The sequence below is a fragment of the Furipterus horrens genome, unplaced genomic scaffold, assembly GCF_987537825.1.
Source record: "Furipterus horrens unplaced genomic scaffold, mFurHor1.1.pri manual_scaffold_17, whole genome shotgun sequence".
Classification (NCBI taxonomy): Eukaryota; Metazoa; Chordata; class Mammalia; order Chiroptera; family Furipteridae; genus Furipterus; species Furipterus horrens.
Window position 1 is genome coordinate 78,467,984 of NW_028327187.1, and position 25,051 is coordinate 78,493,034.

Sequence of the window (25,051 nt, forward strand, 5' to 3'; positions counted from 1 at the left end):
TTGTTTAAGGTGCCTTAGCTATATTTGAATGGCCTGATTCTGAAGCCCAGTAAGTTCATTGTACTTTTCCAGAGGGAAAAGGGAAAGAAAATCAAGAGGGGAGAGCCAATGCTGGGTGAGGGGGGAGGTGAGAGGGGACTATATTGAGTTTTATCTCTAACAAGGGCCTAAGATACCTTTGGGCCCAATGCAGAGCCAGGCCAGCAGTAGGCGGGGTGGGTGGAGCTAAACCAAGGAGGAAGGGATAAATGCCAGGTCCTGACCCATAGCACCCACCCCGTTGTTCGTTCGTCCTCAGTGCAGGGCAACAGGTAAGAGTCACTTTCAGCCTGGTGCCCTCTTCCTGGTCTGCCTGCCCACCTCAAGGCTGTACATGCCAACTCTGGCCTGGCTAAATCTGACTTTGTTGCTTAGAATCTGTCTCTGTCATTTTCTTTCTTTTCCCCCTATGTATTTTCCTTCTTTTCCCTGTTTTCAGCTTTCCTTTGTCTTTTTCCCCTTGTTTCCTCTCCTTTGTCAGGTCACTCTGTGTGACATGACATACCAGCTTTCTCTTATTTTTCCTTCATCTAAGTTCTCTCTGTATTCTCTCTCTCTCTCCTCTCTCTCTCTCTCTCTCTCTCGTTCCATCTCTTGCTTCTTTCTATATCTCTCAGTCTCTGTCTTTCTCTCTCTCTCTTCCTCTCCTCTGTCTCCTGGAAAGAAGTCTTGATACTTCTAGCAAGTCTCCATTCCCCCCTCACTTCGAGTCCTTAACTCTGCTTGGCTGACAGCGGAGATCAATGAGTCAGAGACTTGGGGGGGGGTATGTGTGCAGAAGTAGGAAGAGAAAACAGAGGGAATGTGGAGATTGGGAGTAATGAATTGTATAGGAAGAGATATGAAGGAATTGAGAGATGAATAATTAGCAGGATTAAGGGGAAAAGGTGAAAGAGGAATGTTGTGTCACTGAAAGGGCCCTATGCTGAAAACAGATTTGTATTCTCACCCTAATTCCTTTTGAGACACTCTGAAAAGGGAGCTTGGTCTATGATTTCCACAGCCTCTTTTAATTTTGATTTTGTGGTTTTCTAAATTTTTCTGTTCCTAAGAACTTCTGATTTTCTGCTTCCAGTTATCTAACATTCTCCATGATTCTTCCTTGATGGAGAGAGGGTGCTATGAAGGCAAGTAAAACCTGATGCTTTCAAACTCCTGAAATGAAGTGACCACATCTACTTCAGGCCTGATTCTTACAAAGCAGGCCATAGTGGGGTGGGGCGGTCAAGAAATGCTGCAATTAGTGGTTTCTGGCTCTCTGTTGGAGTAGAGTTGTGGTTGGCCTTCTGATATCTGGGATTATAGATTGGCTGCTGACATGAGAGAGGATTTCAAGGTGCAGGGAAAACCTTCTAGTTATTTGACCCAAAATTTTACCATCATCTCTTTGAACAAAAGCATTGTTTTAAGAACTCTGGCAAGGACTGCCACACAATGGGTGTATAAGTAGTGGAATGAATGAATGGATGAATGAATGTTTACCAGTGCCTGAAATTCTACTTCAGTTAGAAATCTGTTCCTTTGGTAAATCCTAGAAAGGGACCTGATAATGCAGCAGAGGTCATTAACCTCTGGAGTTGGGCTCTTGATCAAGAACATATGTAGTAATATTTGAATCACAGGTCCACAGTAGTTAAGTTAGTAGCTCTGTAACCAGATTGCCTAGGTTCTACTTACTAGCTCTGTGAACTGGACAGGTTATTTAATTTTTTTGAGCCTCAGTTTCCTCATCTTTGAAATAAAGTTGATATTAGTGACTACCCCACAGTGTTGTCACAAGGATTAAATAAGTCAATGCATGTGATGCTTTTCCAACAGTGAGTACTCAGTGTCTAACTATTAGAATCTGATGAAATCTATGAAGTTCTCTAGTCCAATGTCTGTGGAGGAATTGAGGCCCAGGGATGAAATGTACAGGGCCCAAGTTCACATAGTAAATTATAACAGGATAAGGACAAGAATCAGGATTAAGACAAGAATTAACTTTCCAGACCTGGTCTGGTGTATTCATGATGTAAATTCCCTTGGCTGTACCTTTACTTTCACTACATAGGAAATGCAGAAAATAAAAATAATAGCTAACACTTTTTCAGTATTTGTTATGGGATAGGCACTCTTCTATATATTTTATATAGATTATCTTATTGAATCTTCACAACATTCCTGTGAAGTAGAACATCCTTGTTTTTATCTACATTTTACAGTTATAAGACACAGAGCAGAGATGTCACTTTTCAAAGGTCCCAGAACCAGTGAGTGGTAGAACCAGGATTCAAAACAAAATAGTCTTGCTCCAGAGGCTGTGTTCTTAATACCCTAAATTGCTAAAATTTTCCTTTTATTTCATTTTCCTCACTCCAATGGGATAGAATGCAAAGAGAACCCAAGGTTATGGGTCACAAAAATTGACAGGCAGAGTGAGGCAGGACAAATTCCAGGAAAGGAGTATCAGAACAGAGGAACTGGAACTGAAGCTTGAAAGAACATGATAGTTCAACAAGTTCCAAGAAATAGTCTATGTTTTTCTAGGTCTGTGAGAACAACATGGCCAAAACCCCTTAGAGATAATGAGTATATCATACTTTTTCCATTTTTATACAAGGAGATGGGAGGAGACCTTAATCCCCCATCATCCCAAAGTAGGACTTGACTTTGCTTCCAATCTTTGGGACTTTCTTGTTGTTGTCATAACTGTCAGTGTTAATGTCAGAGAAAGGAGTTTCTAGGAGCCTGGAACCTAGCCATCTGTTTTTGCCTGCCTCTCCCTGGGTTATCCACCCCTCCTCACCACCAATAACCAGAGTCAGCCCCAGCCAGATGCTCAAACATGATTCTGGAAAGGAGCTCCTTTTCTCTCTCACACCCTGGTCTCATCTGGGGAGTGGTCAGACTCCAGTGGCGATAAACTCTGGGAGTTTTATCTGTGGTCTGCAGGCCCAGCCTCAAGGGCTTTAACCTTTGCAGGCAGGCAGGGAAAGGAAAACTCATATCTCCAGATACAAGGTAGGCAATGGATCCAATTCATTACCTACCATATGAGGTAGGCATGAATACCTTACATTTGACAGCTGATGAAAACTGAGACCCAGAGTGGGGAAGTGACTTTTCAAGAATGTCCAACAGGAAGTTGGGGAGCTGGAATTGAATTAAGAAAAGCTAGCATTTATTGAAAACTATGTGGCAGACACTGTCTTTAAAGGCTTAATATGATGTTTCATTTAGTTCTTTAAATATCCTCTTTTGCTTTCCCAAATCCAGGGCCCACAATCTCTACCCCACATACTAACTTTTGCTCCTATGACAGCCTGTGAGAGTTGGAGGGAGGATGCTTTGGGTTGTAAAAGAGGGGAGAGATTGCTTTGTGAGTTAGGGGGAGCATGCTTGCTTTGTGAGATCAGGAAGGGAGGGGTGTTGCTCTGTAAGAGGTGAAGGAGATTGCAATATGAGAACAGGGCCATGAGCTCCTTCTCTTCACTTGTCCCTCTCAATATAAGGATCCTCTAGTGCGATTATATTCTACTCAGTAACTGTCCTGGCAGTGCCAGGGCCTTAGTCTTCCCACATTCCTTCATATCTCTCCTATTGGCCGGTTCCATATCTTGTCTCTTGATCCACTGATGCTGGGTATCCAGTTTCCCTTTGTCTTTTAATCTGTTCCTACCTCCTGGTCTTTCTAGCTGTTTTTCTGTGTATCTCTCAGCCCTCCTTCATACCAACCCCTAACCCACCTTGGTTACCTCTTTGTCTCTATCATTTGACCTTGTCTCTGCTCCTTTCTGTCACTCAGTCTGTCTCATCTCCTTCATCAGGGCAGAGCTCCTCTTTCCCTAACTCCTCTTTGTTGCTCTCCCCTACTACCACAATCTCTGGGCGCTTTTCTCCTTTATATTTGTACCTGACTGACATTTTGCCCCTGCTAGACTCTCTCCATTCCTGTTCTCAGCTTTCTGAGTCTTTGCATTTTTCTTTTTTTTAATATGCTTTACTGATTATGATGTTACAGTTGTCCCGATTTCTTTTCCCTTTGTTCCCCTCCACCCAGTGACCCCCCTCCCTCCAGTTGTCGCCCCCCCTTAGTCCATGTCCATTGGTTGTGCATATAGTTCTTCTCAAAATCTTCCTGTCTACTCCATTCCCTCCTACTATGCTTCTTAATTCCTGTACCATCTCCCTCCCTTAACCCCCTTCCCCTTCCCTGCTAACCTCCCCCCATAATGTTCCCCATACCTATAATTCTTTTCCCACTCTACCATGATCTGTATGTTCCTGACAGTTTTGTGTTTACCTTTGCTTCCTGGGCGGGGTTGTCACACCTCCTACGCTATAGGGGGTAGAGCCCCATGCACTCATCACAACCGGGCAACCCCTCTTACCATGCTGTGGCATTTTCTGTGGGGGTGGGGGTCCAAGATGGATTCCTGCCATTCACTCTCTGCTGAGAGACTGGGAGTCTCCTCCTCCATCCCCACCCTCTCCGTGCCTCACAGTCCAAGGCAATGGGGGGTCTGCCTTCCCCAGCATTGGAATCACAAGCTGATGGGTCTGGTCTGCAGCCGGAGGTGCTCCCCGGGTGCTTCCTCACCTCCCCTTAAATATGGGTGTCTGTGCTTACCGCCGTCCCACCACCATTGCCACTGCTGCCACCACCAGCACAGCTTGACCTTTCTGCCCCAACTTCACCCCTCCTACCCATCCGGATGAGCTCCACTTCTTTATAATTTCATACATTGGACTTCCATTTATTTTCAGGAACTTCTGGTTATTTCTGGTTTTGCGGTAGTTGTACTCCTTCTTAGTTGTGAAGGGAGATGGCGCATGTCAGTCTAAGCCTCCATCTTGGCTGGAAGTCTCCTGTGTGTGTTTGCCTCTGTGTCTTAGGTAGAGCTGTCGCTCCTGTCTGGATGAGTATTTCTTCTTTATATATTTTCTGGACTTCCATGTAGTTTGATTTTCTGGAACTTCTGGTTGTTTCTAGTTTTGAGGTAGTTGTATTCCTTCTTAGTTGTGGAGGGAGATGCAGCATGTCTGTCTATGCCTCCATCTTGGCTAGAAGTTCCCTTTGTATATTTCTCTACACTCCTTGACTTGTCCTCATTTCCCTTTGTGTCCTTCTGTCTCTGCCTCTACCTCTTCTTTCTCACTAATATCTCTCCTCCTTCTCTCCCTCCCTCCCTCCTATTCTCTCTCTATTCTGTTTTTCTCAGCTCAGTCTCTTTCCCTATCCTGTATTTCCCATCATCTTTTTGCCCTCTATTTTTCTGGAGCAGTCCTTCTCTCCTTGTTCTTATCTTTACCCTGTCCCTTTCCCCTCTGGCTTTAATCTGTTTCCCACAATTTCTGTACTTCTAACTCCACTATTACCACTCTACCTTTGTTCTCTCTCACTTTCCTTCTTTTATCTGTCCTAGTTTTTTTTTCTAACTCTTCCCCTACTCTCTTTTCTCAATTTGAATCCACATTCATTCATTAATTTACTTTCAAGTTCAACAAATACTTATTGAACACCTACTATGTGTATTTGGGTTTTTTGTTCGTTTGCTTACTTATTATTTATTGAATTTATTGGAGTGACGTTGGTTTCCTTTTTTACGATCTTCACTCTGTCCCCTTTCTCTCCTCTGTGTTAGCCTCCACCTCTTTCATTCTCCCACAGACTTGTTTCCCAGACCCCTTGGCTATTGCTTTTACCTCTCTCTGTGTGCTTTTCCAAAATACAAAAGCATGTCCAAGAACAGCAAAATTCCAGTCTTGGGGAATATGGTCTGTAGGACCTAGAGCCTGCTCTTTTATCCTATTCCCTGAATATACTTAAGCTGGTATCTGTGACCTCACATTTCTTCTCCCTCTCTGCCTGGGCCTGCTCAGGAAAAACTCTGAGCTGGGGCTCAGAAACGCTGGTCTTTAAATACCTTCTTGTCCTTTCCCAATTTCAGGGCACACAATCTCTGCCCCACATACTAACCATACAACCATATCTGTGTTCATTATCAGGTTGAATCTCCACTTGGCTGAGGCCAATGTTCTTTAAAATATTCTTGGCCTTAAGTGTTGATTTAAAGGTTTAGTGGGTTATCAATTCCCATCCTGCCACACATAATCACACTTCAGTGATTCTCTGCCTCGGAATTCATGCTTTCTGACCTGAACTCTTTCCTTCATATCTTTGTTTAACAGTCAGCCTCCTCTTCCTCTCTGTTGCCCTATTGGTACATTTTAACTTTGGGAAAGTTATTACCCTGAAAGGACAATAAGGGCAAGCATTAGGTGAGAAACTAAAGGCAAAGGATCAAACACAGGAATGACCCTTGGCTTTGGGCCAGGTCTTCATGATAGGATCTCACCTCTTCCACATCTTCTGCAGGACTTCGGGCTCAAGATGGTGGCAGCAGCTATGTTGCTACAGTGCTGCCCAGTGCTTGCCCGCAGCCCCTCAGGCCTCCTGAACAAGGTGATTAAGACTCACCAGTTCCTTTTTGGTACTGGATGCTGTCCCATCCTGGCCACCCAAGGACCAACCTGTTCTCAAATCCACCTTAAGGCAACCAAGGCTGGAGGAGGTAAGAAGGGGCTACTGGAAAAAGTGGAAAATGTCTTAGTCCTAGAGACCAGATTCCAAGTCATACTTTCATCATTGCCTAATAATTGGTAGGGTTTATGTAAAAAGTATTAAGGTAGAATGAGATGGCCTAAAGATACATCTGGGATCTGACTTCTGCCAGTATCTCTAAAGAGTCTCACTCTCATGCCCCTAATACTCTATATACTCCAGTCATTATGAAATTACTTAAAATTGCCTATTATCTCAACCTTCTGTGCCTTTGCTCCTGTCAAATGATCCTCTTCCATACTCTTTACCAGAGTATCACATATTTCTCATTAGACACTTAACTTGGACATCATCTCCTCTGCAAAGCTTGCCTAGACATGCAGTCAGTCCAATTCCAATTCTGGGTCATGTGTCCTACCTGTTCTAGACTTCCATAGCCTGAGTCCTCTCTCCCACCCTAGCACTGTTCATAATGTGTCTTTAGTGTGTGCCATTCCTATCAATTTAGGAGCTCCCCTAGCACAGGCACCAGGCTCATCTATCTCTGTGTCTCTACCATAGCCTAAGATGGCACTTTGGGATACAGTAGGTTTCAGTAATAATTATTAAACTGAAATTATGGTTAGAAATACACTACCATTTACTCTCTTACCTTTTCATAGAATCTCCATCTTGGGCCAAGAGCCACTGTCCCTTCATGCTCTCAGAACTCCAGGATGGGAAGAGCAAGATTGTGCAGAAGGCGGCCCCAGAAGTCCAGGAGGATGTGAAGAATTTCAAGACAGGTTGGAGTCAAGTTCCATCTCAACTCCTAACACTAGAACTCACTACACTATCCTCCTGAGCTAGGCTAATCTAAGGACAGTTAGTACGCATCCCATGATGGGGAGTCTAGTTTTTCCAGAGGAATCATGCTAGGCAATAGCTTACACTGGGCACTGAAACACACTCTTCCCAATCCACATATATATATATATATATATATGCCCTGTAACTTTTAGCCATTATCTAAACTGAGCCTCTAGAGTTCTTCCTCTTCTCTCCAAAGTGGCTAAATGTATCTCAACAGGATGAGATCCCACATTTAAGCAATACCAGTCTATGACCATCTGGATTTGTATGGAAGAGTAAGTATTAGAACCTGGTATATACTATACAAGGATATGGAGTCCCAAGTCAACTCAAATGGTGCAGATCACTCAAGATAATTACACTTGAGAGATGATCACATTCCTGACATCCTTCATAGACCCTTTTGGGATATCATTAAAGGTAAAAATTTCAAAATTGAATTTTAATGACATTCAGAAAAAAAGAGTAAGATACACACACTGCCTTGCATCTACCTCCCACATGCAAGACCCAGGGTGACTACCCCAGTTACCTTACCCAAGGAAAAGTTCTAGTGGAGAGAAGTGTGATTCACCTTATGAAAGATTTCCTGACACAGGAGTCTCCCCTTGGGGAGATGAATAGGTGCTCACTTTGCAGAACTTTTTTTTCTTTCTGTAGAAAGTTTATCTACTTCATAAACTCAAAAAATTATATGTTGTTTTGAGTTAAAAAAGACAATACATGCTTTCTTTGCTCCTACACACACACACACACACACACACACACCTTCATGGCCAATGAATCCCACACTCACTGCCAGACCTGCCCAGCTGCCTCAACCAGCTAGGAGCCAGAGCAAATTTCAGAGAAGGTCACATACCTGATACCTACCTGATTCACCTGACACATAGCTGGTGAATGTGTTGAGGAGGAAATAAAGGAGGTAGAAATATGGAAGGAGTGCTGAAAGGGTTTCTGATACAGTAGAGAAAATGGCAAGGAAGCACTTTGAAACCAAAGGGAGTCTGAATTTAAATTTTAAGCTGGCACTTGCAGGATTTATGTGCTTTGGCAAGTAATTCACTTCCCTTCAGTGAGATTTTAATACCTGCTTCAACAGGTTATCATGAGGAGGAAATAAAATTACATCTATGGGCATGTTTCTAGTTTCATATGAGGCCTCATTAAATATTAAGTTTATTCCTAGTATTCTTCATGCTTCCTTCAGAAACTCTCATCCTTCATATAGAGCCTTTTCCCTCTTTTCTATGTGTTTATAATCATTTACATAATGGAATTTATTTTATTTCCCTAATATAAAAGGAATAGTATTCACTGTAAAATATTTTCCATCCGTTAAAGGAAAGTATAAAGAGAGAAATTTAAAATCAGAGTTCCACTATCCACCATTATTTTTGTTATGTTTTCTTCTAGATATTTTTCTATGACTAAACACACACACACACACACACACACACACACACACACCTACATTCTCATCCACACACATTTTTATTAGGAATGTGATCTTATTCTACTCAAGTTTGTTATTTTGTTTTGTTCACTTAACCATGTCTCATGGACATCATTCCATGTCTCTAAACATAGAGCTGCATAATAATTATTAAGGGTTGAAGTTTGTTCTATAGCATGAATGCAACATCATTCAGCTAATCAAGCACTTATATTTCAGGTTATTTTTTCTAGTGTTTGTGTGTGTTCTTCCAATTTATATTGTTTGCTGGTGTTACATACATACAAATATATCCAAATATAATAAATATAATAAGACCTATTGTGAATATACTTGAGATAATTTATCTACTCTTCTATTGGGTTGCTTCCAATTTTTACTATTACAAACAGTGGTGCAACAATCATCACTGACTGTACCTCCTCGTGCACATAGGTAGGTGTTTCTCTAGGATAGACACTAAAAGGTGGAAATTCTCGGGGTGTAAGGGTGTGTACATTTTCAATATTAGTAAATATTGCCAATTATCCCTCTAAAGTGATGTACCAGTTATGAGAGAAAGTATCCATATTCTCACACCCCTCCAGCATGTGATATTATCAAACTTTTAAATCTTTATCAGTTTGATAGGTGAAAATATGTTTGTGCAATTAGATTAAGCATATTTTTCTACACTTATTAAATTCTCTGTTTATATTCTTTGCCTACTTTTCTCCTGGGTTGAAAGTTTTTTTCATAGTAGTCTTTCAATTTATAAAAAATAAATTCTGGGTATCAATAATTTTTCTGTTAAATATGCTACAAAGTTTCTTTAGCTATGTCAGTCTCTGCATTTTAAAAAGTTTTAATACATATTTCCTAACATCCCTGCAGCAAAAATGTTACCAGTGTACACCCCTACCTCATAAATTACCATCAGCAACAATCATGTCTTCTGTCTCATGTATAGAGTTCTAGAGTTTAACCAGCCTTTGGCATATGTTATTTCAATTTATTCTGAAAATAGGGTTGCCCCATTTTTGTAGTGGTAGTGTTTAAAGCAGTGGACTCCAGGTTACTTACTTATAGACCACTTATTTTCTGTATGACCTTGGTCAATTTACCTAACTTCAAAAAAAAGTTACCTAACCTCTCTATGTGAGGATACTAATAGAACATTCCACATAGGGTTGTTGTGAGAAATAAATAATAGGTATAAAGTGCACAAGACAAGAGCATTACATGTAATACACAGTCATTAAATGTTGGCTATAATAATATGATCAAATATAAGTTGTTATTATTATTATTACCACCACAACTATTACTTTATTCATAGTAATACTAACATGTGCCAGATATTAGTTTGGATATATTACATTCTGTTCTGCAAGAAGTTGTCATTAGCCTCATTCTACAGATGAGGAAATTAAAACTAAGAGAGAAAATTCGTGACTTATTCAAGGTCACACAAGTAGGAAGTGGTAGAGTAGTTACTTGGAACTAGATTTGTCAATACTCCTTCCACCAAAACTGGAAGTAGTGATTCCAGTAAGTAGGTTTCTACACTAACCTCAGGAAAAGAGATGAGTCCATGCCAGGGGTAGAAAGCGTAAGTAAATGTATGAATAAATTAATTACTGAATGAATGAGTAAGTAAAGAAATGGTTGAATGAAGCAGTGGAGAGTTAATATGGCCCAGCAAGTTAATGACTGATCAAACAAATGAATAAATGTAAAGAAAATTAGAGAAGGCAAAAAATAGCATGAATAAAATATAGACTAGCCAGGCAGTGATTTTAAATGAATTCTTTTCATCCCAATCTCTGTTTCTGCAGGAAACCATGTGTTTGGTTATGAGCAATTTTTCAGGGACAAGATCATGGAGAAGAAGCAGGACCATACCTACCGTGTGTTCAAGACTGTGAACCGCTGGGCTGACGCATACCCCTTTGCCCAACACTTCCCTGAAGCATCTGTGTCCACAAAGGATGTGTCTGTCTGGTGCAGTAATGACTATCTAGGCATGAGCAGGCACCCTCGGATCTTGCAAGCCACACAGTAAGTAGTAGGGTCTGGGCCATGAGCTGTGGGGACAATCCAGAGAAGAGCCAAAGCCACACATGGAAGGAAAAAGCAGAGCTGGAAGTGGAAACCTGGGTTACACCCACCACCCCTGTTGTACAAGGTCCTCCAGCATACTTAATCCTCAGATATGAACTAAATCAATCAACAAACCATGTTTTCTAAACTCTTGGATGTCCAGTGCTATGGACAATTTGGATAAGAGAACAAGCTGTCCATGAGCTCTCACTCTGGCTGCAGAGTCAGTATTGCCAGAGACAGTGTGTGACCTTCTCTAGAAAGTCTTCCAAGCTGCTTGAGCTCAACCTGGCTTCTCCCTCCATCCCTGAGTTCCTTCAGCCTAAGAAGGAGGGTTCATGCTCCTCCACCATCCCCATTCGGCCCTCTACTTGGCCACTTAGGACACAGCTCACACAGGACCACTAAGTCAACACTGACTCAATCAAGGAAGAGAAACCTACTCAGTTCCTCAGTGTCTGACAAGGGTTTCCTCTTGTCCTTGTCTCCCTTCTTTTTTCCTGACTAGGGAGACTCTGCAGCGTCATGGAGCTGGAGCTGGTGGTACCCGCAACATCTCAGGCACCAGTAAGTTTCATGTGGAACTGGAGCAGGAGCTGGCTGAGCTGCACCAGAAGGATTCAGCCCTGCTCTTCTCTTCCTGCTTTGTGGCCAATGACTCTACTCTCTTCACCTTGGCCAAGATCCTGCCAGGTAAGCCTAAGGCCTAAGCTTTGTTCAGGGCTGGTATCCTGCACTACAGCATATAGTCTCACTGTCTTCATCACTCCTTCCCTCTATTCTGAGTCCACTTGCTCCCATTGCCATTCTTTCTTACCCACCTTGCATATCCTCAACACTCACTAGGTGACTAAATCCCTCTCCTTTCTCCTCTTCCACACATAGACTAAAAACCACTACTAAGAAATGTTGCCCAACTTCACAAGAGCAACACAATACACTTGTCACCCCCCAACTCAACTGCTCTTTATAAACAGTCCTTTTATGTCTCCAAATCCACTTATTAAAACTTTCTTCTCTCTTCTAAAACCTGTGACTACCTCCCCCTTCACTCCTAGCAAATAACCTAACATCATATATCACATAGAAAACAGAAGTCACCAGCCTTTAACTTATAGCCACCAAACCTACAAACTTGTATAATTGTTCACCTAATCTTCCATTCTTTCCTTTTACAATTTGAAGGTGCATCTCTCCTTATACCTAAAGCCAATCCCTTCCCTTGTACACTGGATCTTATCAGGATCCCACCTTCCCATTCTCCCACTCTCTAGCCAATAATATTAACTCATATACCTGTCATCCTCCCATCACAGCCCCAACCCTGGATGAATATCACTCTTCACCTTCTCTATCAATCCTGGGCTGATATAATTGCTCAGATGGGAGTCACTAACAATTTATGGTCCCCAACTCATAGCAGCTCCTCTACGCTCACTTGCAATCCTGTTTCTATGGTCACTTCTCTTAAGTCTCCAGGGCAGCTTTGCCAATATTCATTCTCCTCAGCCCTCCTACACCTCCACCTCACCCGCATGAGAATCTCCACATGTCCTCTCCTTGTTGCTTCTCTCCTGAGACAGTGGAAGAGGTGCCCTTTTCCTTGTTGACAAATCCTGCTGCTGGTGCTCTTTGTCCCATTCCCCTCCACCTCCTCAAGAACTTTGATCTGTTAAGTTCCCTCTCTCCCTCCTATATCTTCATCTTCTCCCTTTCTTTAAACATTTTGAAGTCTTTTGCATCTCACAAAAAACATTTTCCCTCATTATACTCTAGCTACTGCCCTATCTCTCGCCTCCTTATAACTGGCAAACTGCTTGAGAGAAATCTCCATACTTGCTCTCTACTTCCTAACTTCCTGCTGATTCTTCAGCAAACTATAAACATCACCACTGCTTCTTAGAAACTCTTCCTGAGATCACACATAACTCCAACTAAATCAAACATCCTTAGAAATATTTTCAATGAATCCCCTCCTCAACCATTACAATTCAACTTCTTTTCATTTCCACTGCAACCATCTTAGCCTGGGCCAATTAATTTTCTTGATTTTACCTTTGCCCTTCTGCAATCTATTCTTCACATCAGACAGAATGATATTTTTAAAATGCAAACATATTTCTGTTACTCTCTGCCCAAAACCATTTAATAGGTCCCCATTGCCCTGAGGACCAATTCCAAATTCTGTATCATGGTTTCTAAAGCCCCAAATAATCTGGCCTCTACCTACCTCTTAAGCCTCATCTTTATACCACTTTTCTCACTCTTTCATTCATTAATATATTTATTTATATATTCATCACTCACTTGTAAATCAGTTATGTTTATTCATCCACTATTCAAGAAATGCATACTTATCATCTACTGTGTACCTAGCCTTATACTGTGTAACAGAAACAGAAAGATAAAAAGATGTGGTTTCTGCTCTTAAGAAACTTCCAGTCTACTTGTCCTTTATGGCAGGTTCACCAGGAAATCGTGCCTGATTTCCTCAGGTAGAAGTGATACCTTACTCTAATAAAATGCCACAGTTCCTTGATGTCAGTGCAATTTGGAGGACCAGGATTCAACTCCCTCCACCAATTTCCCACCTTTACCTGTCCTTCCAGTATTGCCTAGCAAAAAGTCCTGCATTCCTCAGGTCCTAGAGAAAGATTTTTCCCTCTCTGGATCTTAGCTTCCTCACTTGTACATTAAAGGAGCTGGATTCCATGGTCATTAATGGTCCTTCCAGCTATCATGTGCCATGAGTTTATTATTCAAACTCTGAAAGTCTGATAATTATCCACCCTGTAAGCAGAGGATTGATGCCTGGAAAATGTGGGATTTCATATGGACCAAGAAGAATCTAGCATCAGTACAAGTCAACAAGTATTTCTGGGATAAACTCCTTTCTAAGGCTTGATCTTATGTGTATAATAAAAGGAACCTCAGCTCTGTTCTCAGGAAACTCTAGAACTTCTCGGGAAATTATTAAAACTTCCTCTACTCCAAGAGAGTCAGAGGCCAGACCAGGATTAGAAATGACCAGAGGGAAAGGTGTAGGGTTCAGAATTTCAGGAAAGGGGATTTTTTCCAAGGGAGCAAGAGGTGTTACAAAAGTTTCTAGAGGAGGAGGAAACAGGAAAAAAGAAGGAAAGGGTTGGCCCTCTACCCCTGTCAGGGCAGTCCTGAGGCTGAAGTGGGAATGCTGGGACAGAAGCTTACAAACTACACATCTGGTTCCTCAGGATGCGAGATTTACTCAGATGCAGGCAACCATGCTTCAATGATCCAAGGTATCCGCAACAGTGGAGCAGCCAAGTTTGTCTTCAGGCACAATGACCCTGACCACCTGAAGAAACTTCTAAAGAAGTCCAACCCTGAGACACCCAAAATTGTGGCCTTCGAGACTGTTCACTCCATGGATGGTATGTAATATTCATGAGTATATGTTCACTAACATTGGTCTCACAAAAACCATGATGATAATGATAACAGCAAACATTTACAGAGTGCTAATTACATGCAAAGCAAAATTATTAGTATTTTATATATATTTATATATATTAATTTACTGAGTCTTCACAATTCTATGGGGTAGGTGCTATTATTGTTTCTATTCATTTACATGAGGGAAATAAGACACAAACAAATGAGGTAACTTGCCTAAGGTCACACAGCCAGTAAATGCCAAAAGACAGAGGCAGCTATTAGAGTGATCTTAAAGATTAAGAAATTAAAGTTCAAGAAAAAAAGAAAAAAAAATTAAAGTTCAGGGACAGCTCCCAATTTATCTTTGGTGACTTAGTAAATTGGTGCCAAAGTCAGTATTTGCACCCTAGGACATACAATCCAATTCCTTCACACAAGGCTCCTTCCATGATAAATGATATACAAATCAATGATCTTAGTGTCTTGTTTCTGCAATGGAAACTTTCACAAATTATTGACTTGGATTTTTTCAAGGTCCAGTGTGAAGCATTGGAGTCAAAACATGTTTTTACATCAGACAGATCTGAGTTCAAATCCTACCTCTGGTACTTACTGGCTCTATGACCTTGGATAACTCTTTAACTCTTTGAACCTCAGTTTCCCCCAAGGTAAAATATCTGGTTGTAAGAATTAGAGATGATGAAAGTCATCCCATTTATTATGATCTAAGTAGAAATAAATTATTTTTACACTCCTACCTCTTCTCCCCACCCCAACTGAAGCAATTCCCAAATCATTCTATTGCTGCCCCTCTTGAGCAGAAATCATGTGTTTTAGATCTCACCTGCTGGATTTACTGAAGGGAAGAGGTCCTCACTTCATTTCAATTTGTTACTTTTCCAACTGAAACAAAAGAGAGTCCATAGTATCCCCTGATTTAGCCAACATACATGCCATTAGCTTCATGTAATGGTAATGCACAGGCTATAGAACAAGACTATCCATTTTCAAATCACAGCATGACAACTTACTTAGCTTGAGCAAATTTCTAAATTGTTCTGTGTCTCAGTTGCCTTATTTGAAAAATGGAGGTGATAATAATAGAGTAGCTGTGAGAATTAAAGGAATTAATATATGTAAAGAACTTATGCCCTGGCCGGTATAGCTCAGTTGGTTGGGCATCATCCCACAAAGCAAAAGGTCACGGTTCAATTTCCAGTCAGGTCACATGCCTGGGTTGCAGGCCAGGTCCCCCAATCAAGGGGCAAGTGCAAGAAGAAACAGATTGATGTTTCTCTCCCTCTCTTTCTTCTCCCTTCCCCTAAGAATAAAAAATATTGTTTAAAAAAATGTATTGTTGTGTCCACTCTCACATTTTTACAACTAGCAATAAAGTAAAACCATCCCATGATAGTTTTTCTACTACTGAGACTACTCTAATTCGTTGTTTCTCTAGAAGAAACTGTGTTAGGACCATCCTGTTTCCTTACATTTGTAAGAGAATGGTTTCTTATTTTTTGATGGAAACTCTGCCTATGCTGTCAATCGTAGGGCAGAATTTCTCCCATTTAATTATGCTTGAGCCATCATACTGTCCCCTTTGTCTTGGGCTACACCTTCTGTGGTTGTCACCACCAGTTGCTCACATTCTTTAATTCTGGCCTGGAGCCCCTGTTTCCACTTGAAAAAATTTCTTCTGTATTCTAACTCTGAACCTTAGTAGTTCCCAGAAATGGAAAAGGTGTAGGTTCATGTATATGCAGAGTAGCCAAAAAGTGTACATATGGGATTCACAGCCATTTGAAGACATTCTAAACAACTACAAGCATAGAAGGTGTCTAGAATAACATGGAAAAATGGTAATGTGTATGGAAATGGAGTTCTTACAGATCACTTCTAATTCACTTTCATTCAATAGATTGAGACTAAACCTGTGGGTGGAGAGGTGCCCTCAAATAACAACATTGACAAAGATAAGAAATACACTCCCACAGAGACACAGAAAAGACACAGACAGAGGCACAAAGAAACACAGAAAGGGGCACAAAGGTACAAAGGAAGTCTGAAGCTGAGAGATAGCAGAGAGGTAGACAAAGGGACACAATGAGAAAAAAGCGAAGGAGGGAGGACAGTGGAAGAGACAAAGAGGAAGGAATAGGAGGGAGGAGAGAAAAATAAGGCTGAGACGGAAAAAAATAGAGGTACAGAAACAAAGATGGAAACGGCCACAAAAAGAGATAGTGACAGAAAGCCAGAAAGCCAGAAACGGGGAGGATCAGTGAAGAATAAATATATTGGCAGGGTTGCCAACAGCACCTGGCCAAGGGAGTGAGTGGGATCTGAAATCAGGACTACATTAACCTGGAGCAAAAGGTGATATTTTTCAATTTATTTAAACAAAGTTATCATATAGGCTAGTGCCAACCCTAATGGAAATATACAGACTTGTAGGGAGGAAAAGGAAGCAGAGAGGCTGGAAATTGGCATAAACAAGAGAACATATATTGTCAGAATGAAGTGAAAATAGACAAAAAATAGGAAGAGAAGCAAACCTTGATCATAGCCTGGGAAAACACACCCCCACAGAGAGAGATAGTAATTGGGGGAGAGAGAGAGGGACAGAGAGAGAGGGGGGGGAGAAGGAGAGGGAGAGAGAGAACAAGAGAATGAGAGAACGAGAGAATGAACAAAGTGCAAGCTTCAGTGGGAGTGAGGTGAAGGTAGTCAATACATATAAAGAGACTTGAAATAGTCCCAAAGTAGTTGTGGGTAACAAATTCCACACTGGAGCTGGAGGTGGGGAAGGGTTATGATCTCCTATCTCTATTCCTTGACTTTTCTCAGGTGCCATCTGTCCCCTTGAAGAGTTGTGTGATGTGGCCCACCAGTATGGAGCTCTGACCTTTGTGGATGAGGTTCACGCTGTAGGACTGTATGGTTCCCGGGGCGCTGGCATTGGGGAACGTGATGGAATTATGCACAAGATTGATATCATTTCTGGAACTCTTGGTGAGTGAGTGACTTAAACTTCCCTTACATACAATCCAGAAAGGAGGCCACTGAAAGATCCTTTACTACCTCCTCCCCAAAGCTGCAGGAACTATTTGAGTATAGTTCACAGCTTCACACTGTGGAATTCCTAGACTCCCTTCTTCCACTCCCTCCTCACTAAAGAGTTGCTGAAAAAAAAATCTGGGTTTTTTTTAACATGATCCCTGAGCTGGGCCAAATAGCCAGGTTCTACTCAGTAAGTAGAGAGTTGTAATTCTAATCTCCTTTCCCACCCCAGCCCTAAGCTTCATTTTAGCTCCACTTTTGGGCCTAACCAGCTTCAGATCCCCACCCAGTTCCTGCCTATCTAGTCATGGCATATGGCAAGCCTTGAAAGTCCTATCTTGAAGCAGCAGAATTATCAGCTCTTGCTGATAATAATTCTCCTGTCATGAACCAGAGGTCTGGGAAGGGAGTCTGGAGCTCTAACTTCTGGTGCACCTCCTTGTGTTACCTGGGGCATAATCCTATTCTTCTGGGAACTGATAATGAGATCTGTCCATATCCTCCTCCCTGTTTCCAGGCAAGGCCTTTGGCTGTGTGGGTGGCTACATTGCCAGCACCCGTGACTTGGTGGACATGATACGCTCCTATGCTGCTGGCTTCATCTTCACCACTTCGCTTCCTCCCATGGTGCTATCTGGGGCTCTGGAATCTGTGCGGCTACTCAAGGGAGAGGAGGGCCAAGCCCTGAGGCGGGCCCACCAGCGCAATGTCAAGCACATGCGCCAGCTACTAATGGACAGGGGCTTTCCTGTTATCCCCTGTCCCAGCCACATCATACCCATCCGGGTGAGAGCCCCACCCTTTCCATTGACCTCCTCTCCTATCTCTTCTGGGAGCCTTCCCACACCCAGCAAACTGACACCAGCTACTGTTGATGCTTTCGAGTTAACCATTTTTGAAAAATTATCAGCCATTCTGGATTAACCGGTCTTTATTTATTTATTTATCTATTTATTTACTTATTTATTTGCATTAGCTGTTATGTCATCCTTATTAGACTGTCCTGACCCTCACAATATTGAGTTCCCATGATGTACATATAATTCAGGGTTTTTCAAACTGTGCATCAAGACCATTTGTGGGTCATAACATCATCTTAATAGGTTATGACTAGCATTAACAAATCTTTCTTGAACATCCAGCCTCTTAAACAGACTGCCTTTTAATGAGCCAGTAAACTATGCATGATGAAAATTCTTGTATTTTACTAAGGAATAGCCATTAGCTTACTCACCACATCTATGGTATAGTGGCTATATAGTTGCTTATAAAAAAAAAAAAAACAAAGAAATGTTGAAGTATATCACATATAGTAAGGGTATCATTTTATGGAGATTCATTTCAGTTTTGTATGATTATATGTACATGTGCGTATGTACGTGTATGTGTATGTATATATGCATAGTATGATCACGGTGTGAAGTGTAATTCTTAATAAGAGTTGAAGTCAGAACATCTAAAATCAAAAGCCATGAGACTAGCAGCTATTTTGGATTCTCAACTACATTTGAGTATTTACTGGCTTTAAAAATGAATTGTGACTTCTTTCTTAAATAACAGCTGTTTGTGTGTGTTGGTAAGTAAGGGTGTAGGGAGGATAATTTTAATTTTATGTGGCCATTTTATGGATGAGAAAAAAAGTCATTGCTCCTTGACCAACCCAATATTCCCTTGAAAGACTACTTTTGTAAATATCTGTTGTTGTTTTTTTAATTAACACAGTGGTAGTATCCCAAATGGGGGGGCTTAAGGGATTTGTCCTCTTATCCATCATGACCACCCCAAAATAACATATGAGCTAAGTAAAACTAGTGTACTTGCTCTGCAAACACCTTCAAGACAAGGTCCCTAGCACCATCTCCACCCCGCTCCTTAAAATTTGATTGCTGCCTCTAAGCAACTCCTTGATAAATATTCTGGAGCTGCTACTGATTAAGCCCCTGATCTACCCAAAAAATTCAATGTTATTCCTTCATCTTGTTTCCTCCACTGACTTGATGGAGCTAGTAATAGTGGGGCCAGTGTGGCAGGTACTGACAAGATTTTCTCGTGAGCCCAGGTGGGTGATGCAGCACTGAATAGCAAGATCTGTGATCTCCTGCTCTCCAAGCATAGTATCTATGTGCAGGCCATCAACTACCCAACTGTGCCCCGGGGTGAGGAGCTGCTACGCCTGGCACCCTCCCCCCATCACAGCCCTCAGATGATGGAAGACTTTGTGGGTAAGTTCTCAACATTGTTGTCTACAGTACTCTCCCTCTTTTCAGCCCCAGGACTTGAAGTTGAGAGAATGGATGCCATTCACTTTAAAAATATATTTCTGAAAGTTCTAATGTGTGCCTGACTCTATACTAGGGTCATACATGAATGAGAAATAGTCCCTAGATTTGTAGGGCTCCAGTTTGGTTGAGGAGGCCATAGCAGACATAATGACTTCAAGGGGTGCAAGTTCAACAAAGATAGTGCATGTGAAAGTTGTGGGAGCATAGAGGAGAAGCCTAAGCCAACATCTGGGATTCAAGATGGGCTTCCTAGTGGAGATGACACCTGAGCTGAGTCTTTCAAGACAAGTGATACTGGACCAAGTGAAGAAAGAAGGTGTGGAGGGGTATTCTTAGCAGAGGGAAGAACATGAAGAAAGGCAAGGAGGAGAGGGTAAGAAGCAGTCTGGGATATATCAAGAACAATAGCAGGTTACAGGAATGTAGGATAGTAGGAATGGAGTCCGGGAAGGAAGTGTCAATCTATGAGTCTATAAAGACAACACAAAACAGGGACTGGATTGGGAGATTCATAGTGCTGACTGAATAGCTTTGTTTTTATCCTGAAAGATGGCAGTTTAGTCAATTCACCTAAAGCTCACTGGATTCCTATAGAGTGCAGTTTTTAAGCACAGGGCTTGGCACAGAGAAGGTGCTCATTCCAGGTCTGTTGGCTGAAAGACATGTAGGTAGGTAGTGATTTAGCAGAGGAGACAGGCATAGACGTGGCTGGTACTGGTCCAGTGTGATTAGCTACAGTGCTCTGGGAGCTGGAGAAAAGAGTGCTCACTTATGGATAGAGAGGGCAGGAAGGTAGAATTAGGGAGGCTTTGTGGGCAAAGAAGTCCTTGTGTAGCACTTTGAAGTGCATGTGGTATGGTGTAAGGACATTCCAGAATAAGAGTATTCCATCAGCAGGGGCCTGCAGATAGGAAAACAGAGGACATGCATTGGCAACAGTCATTCTGTTTGGAGCATAGACAGTATGAGAGTTCAAGGAAGACAAGATAGGTAGTTGCCATTCACTCATTCATTGATTAAAAACATCAAATAATGTTAGTCAACATTTATTATTTATCATATGCCAAGTACCATTCTAAAAACTTTACCTGTATTAACTCATCTAATCCTCATGGGGTAGAGGTGGTGTTATTATTAGCATTTCCATTTTACTTATGTGGAAATTGAGACATTAAAAATATATAACTGGTCTAAGTCACACAGCTACTAGATTTGAACCATGGTCATAACCACTTGGTCTACTGCATCTCTAAGCTGATGATCCAGACTTCTGGAGCTTTACCTCAGTCCTCTCAGTTGCTCTGGGCTTCTGTTACAGAGCTCTAGGCACCCTCAGTTCACTGAGTGTCCATTTACGCTGGGCTTTTTCTAGAAAGAAATATGAGTGGCATCCACCATGACTCTACCAGTCCTTTAAACCTATAGCCAAACCATCTTAAAATCTTGCAAATGTTCTGTACAATCTCTCTCAAATCTGTTCTCTTTTCTGCATTGATACTTCTTAAATCCTTATCAACATTTCTTCCTAATTTTTCTGCTTCTCTCTTGCTTCCTTCTAATCCCTTCTCCATACTGACCACAGAGGGATTTTTCTAAAAAGCTGACCATATAGCTCCTGTGCTTAAACCTCTTCATGTTTCCTTATTGTCTAGAGTAGTGGTCTCCAAGGTGAAGGAAGTATGCAAAATGATCCATAGAGTAAGGAAATTTCTTGGAAATCTTTTAAGATACAGATTTATTACTTACAAGACCTAGAAATTACACAGCATGCCTGGGATTTCATGTTTACTTTTTATCTTAAAAATTGGGAATTAAGCATTACTGATATTGATCTTTAATATATAGACTGATAATGACACATGTAAAGAGTGTATAGACAAACATATATAGATTGGAAGTACATGCTAAAATGTTTATACTGATAGAATGTATAGTTCAAACCCTGGAGACTACTGGTCTATAGAACAGTCAAAACTCCTTGGCATGGTATTCATTGCCTTCAACATAGTGATCTCTATATCCTCATCTCTTCCCCCACATTCATTTTATTTCTATAGCTACACTGAATGACTTGTAGTTCCCTCATTTTGCTCTATTCTCTTCCTCTGGGACTTTAATAATTAATGCCCCCTTCTAATTGGAATGCCCTCCCTCAAACACTTCCTCTGGCTTACTTCCTTTTCTTTCATCTTCTTGACTTAATCAGGCATCCTTTTATTATTTCAACAAATATTTACTGAGTACCCACTATGTGCTGGACACTGTTCTAGGTGCTGGGGATTTAATAGTAAACAAAAGACAAAAAAAATCCCTATCCTTCTGGAGCTTACATTCTAGTTGAAGGAGAGAGTAAAAAAAACATTTAAAAAATAAGCAAATTACAGTTGACCCTTAACACAAGTTAGAACAGTGCAGGTCCAGTTATACATAGATTTTTTTTCAATAAATATAGTGGGGCCATGACCAGTGTGGTTCAGTTGGTTGGGCATCATCCCACAAAGCAGGTCGCTGGTTTGATTTTCAGTCAGGGCACATACCTAGGTTGCAGGTTCAGTCCCAATTGGGGAGTCATACAAGAGACAACCAATCGATGTTTCTTTCTCACATTGATGTTTCTCTCCCTTTCTTTCTCTACTCCATACCCCTCTCTAAAAATAAATAAATAAAGTTTAAAAATATATAGTTGGTCCTCTATATCCCCAGGTTTCACACCTGTGGATTCAATGAACCATAGATCAAAGAGAGTATTTTTAATTCGTGGTTGGGCATCTGTAGATGTGGAGGGCTGACTGTATGCATTGTTCTACACCAATCTGTAGACTTGAGCATCCACAGATTTTGGTGTCTGCAGGAGATCCTGGAATCAATCTCCTGTGGCTAATGAGGACTGTAATTAAGTTTGGGGGGAGTCAAATGTTATATGAGGACTTTTTATTGTGCAGGGTTCAGTACCACTAACCCCCCACATTGTTCAAGTGTCAGTTGTATATAGCATGGTAGTTCTAAGCACTATGAAAAAAATATATAGCAGGATAGGAGGAAGTGCTAATGGGGTGAATGGGGGGGCTAAACTGGAAGAGAGTTGTAGCATTAAATAGAGTGTTAAGGGTAGAGATCACTGAAATGACACTTGAGTAAAATACGAAAGAGGTGAAGGAGTTAGCTAGACAGTTATCTAAGGGAAGATCATCCCAGGCATAGGGAATGGCCTAAGACAGCAAAGACTCTAACGCAGGAGTATTCCTTTTGTATTTGAGGAACAATAAGATGAGTGTAGATGGAGTGATGTAAATAAAAGGGAGATAGAAAATTGAGGGCAATATGGGCCAAGACTGTGTAGGGTATTGAAGGCCCTTGGAAGGATTTTGGTCTCAGGTTTTAACAGAATTGCTCCAAGTTCTATGTTGAGAATAGCCTAAAATGGAGAAAGAGTGAAAGCAGGGGAATTCAACAGGGAGCTACTATAATATTCCTGGTAAAAGATGATGGTGGCTCACACTTGATGATAGCATTGGAAGTGATGAGAAGTGGTCAGATTTTGAAGGTGAAGCCAATGATATTTGCTGATAGATTGGATGTGTAGCAAAAGGAAGAGAAAAATAAATGATGGCTCTAAAATTTAGGGGCTGAGCAATTGGAATTGCCATCAACTGAGATGGGTAAGGCTGAAAGTACAGTAGGCTTTGGTGGAGGGTATGGAGGATCAATAGCTCAGTTGTGTTTGTGTTAAGTTAGAGATGCCTATTTGACATTGGAGATCTAGAAAGTCTAGAATTCAGGAAAGTGGTCTGGACCAGAGATGAAAATTTCAGAATCATCCTCATAAAGACGGTGTTTAAAGCCATGAGAATGGATGAGATCACCTAGGGAGTGATCATTTTAAAAGCCATGACAGAGCTCTGGCACACATGCGAGGCATTTCTGACAGTGGGATTGGGTTCTCTCCTGAGTTCCCATCCCTTCCAGGACACTCCCCACTCCAGGTTCCCAGGTCACAACAGTGACACTGTGCAGTTACTGTGTCATTTTCCTCCCCTGGCTAGGAGTTTCCAAGAAGATGGATTTGTTTCTTGGGCCAGAGCATGTCCTATACTTAAGGTGTAGTCCAGGCCAGGCCAATACAGGTATAAATTGTGTCAAATAGGTGCTTCCCAATCTTTTATACATCGCAGCACCCATACACAAATAGTAACATTCATAACACACAATGGAGCAAACCAGAAGCTATCTCTGGTTCCAAGACATCTCAATGGTACATCATGGTACATCTTTACTGTGGCATAGGGATTAAGAAAACCTAGTCTAACCAATTCTTTCCCTCCCCTCCCCCCACTACCTTCAGAAAAGCTGCTGGCAGCCTGGACTGAGGTGGGGCTGCCCCTACAGGATGTGTCTATGACTGCCTGCAATTTCTGTCGCCGTCCTGTGCACTTCGAACTCATGAGTGAGTGGGAACGCTCCTACTTTGGGAACATGGGGCCCCAGTATGTCACCATCTATGCATGAGAAGCCAACTGCCTTAGATCCCCACCCCATCTGCACTTCACTTGGGGCTGAGCCTCTTCCTGTACTCTGCTTTGTTGTGTGCCTCCAGCTGACTTGAGCCTGAAAACAAATAAAGAGCAAACTGCAGCACTTGTAGCCCTCTGTTGGTCAGAGAATAAACTGCACTATACCTGACTCCCTAAGACAAGTTGCAGGGTCATCAGGAAACCACAGATCACTTGCTGATCTGACCATCCCATTTTACTGACAGGAAAACTTAAATCCAGAAGGAAGACAAACAAAAACCACAAAGTTGAACAAAGAGCTGAGACACATGTCAGGTTTATTTGAAATGGCTCTTACCCAATGGTTTCAACAAAAATCTTGGGACTTAATTTTAATTGGTAGACCTGGAAACCTAGGCCTCGGGTAGTCCCTGAAACCAGGCTAGTCAGTTCCAACCAAACTATCTGGAGGAGAGTAGTTCTCCAAAACTTTGGATGTTATTTTCCAGCAGGAGAAATTGATGCCCTCTTCAACCTATTATCCTTTTTTGTTCCCACAATACCTTATAGAACAGGACTTACCAGTTCCACTTTACAAGGTGAGCATCTTGACCATAGCAAGCAATGCTCCAAACCTTACCAGTTCACAGCACAAAGAAAACATCTGCATAGCATATTCGGGTGAACTAATGATAATACTTGCCTAAGAGGCAATCTTTCCTGACACTTGTGCAATTCTTGACCCTGCCTGGCAACTCTAGAGCTGAGAGACCCATTCCTTTCCACCTTATAAACCATTTATGGCAACTGTTAAGACATACCAGTTGGGAAA

General features: G+C 41.6%; 1 protein-coding gene across 1 annotated transcript; it reads left to right on the forward strand.

Annotated features, from left to right (window-relative positions):
- The first annotated feature begins 233 nt into the window (after nucleotides 1-233).
- On the forward strand, nucleotides 234-24,361 carry ALAS2 (5'-aminolevulinate synthase 2). The gene is made up of 10 exons (XM_090265042.1): nucleotides 234-311; nucleotides 6,401-6,596; nucleotides 7,249-7,371; nucleotides 10,712-10,934; nucleotides 11,485-11,669; nucleotides 14,207-14,386; nucleotides 17,235-17,399; nucleotides 17,965-18,233; nucleotides 19,507-19,669; nucleotides 24,072-24,361. Exons 2-10 carry the CDS (start codon nucleotides 6,416-6,418, stop codon nucleotides 24,233-24,235), a joined length of 1,653 nt encoding a protein of 550 aa, XP_090121168.1. The 5' UTR covers nucleotides 234-311; nucleotides 6,401-6,415; the 3' UTR covers nucleotides 24,236-24,361.
- Nucleotides 24,362-25,051: the final 690 nt, after the last annotated feature.

What these genes read in the sequence shown, in the direction of transcription:
- ALAS2 (XM_090265042.1), top strand. Translation starts at nt 6,416, where the DNA reads ATGGTGGCAGCAGCTATGTTGCTACAGTGCTGCCCAGTGCTTGCCCGC. An exon ending in TATCATTTCTGGAACTCTTG is followed by an intron (nt 17,400 to 17,964) that starts GTGAGTGAGTGA and finishes CCCTGTTTCCAG; the next exon opens with GCAAGGCCTTTGGCTGTGTG. An exon ending in GATGATGGAAGACTTTGTGG is followed by an intron (nt 19,670 to 24,071) that starts GTAAGTTCTCAA and finishes CACTACCTTCAG; the next exon opens with AAAAGCTGCTGGCAGCCTGG.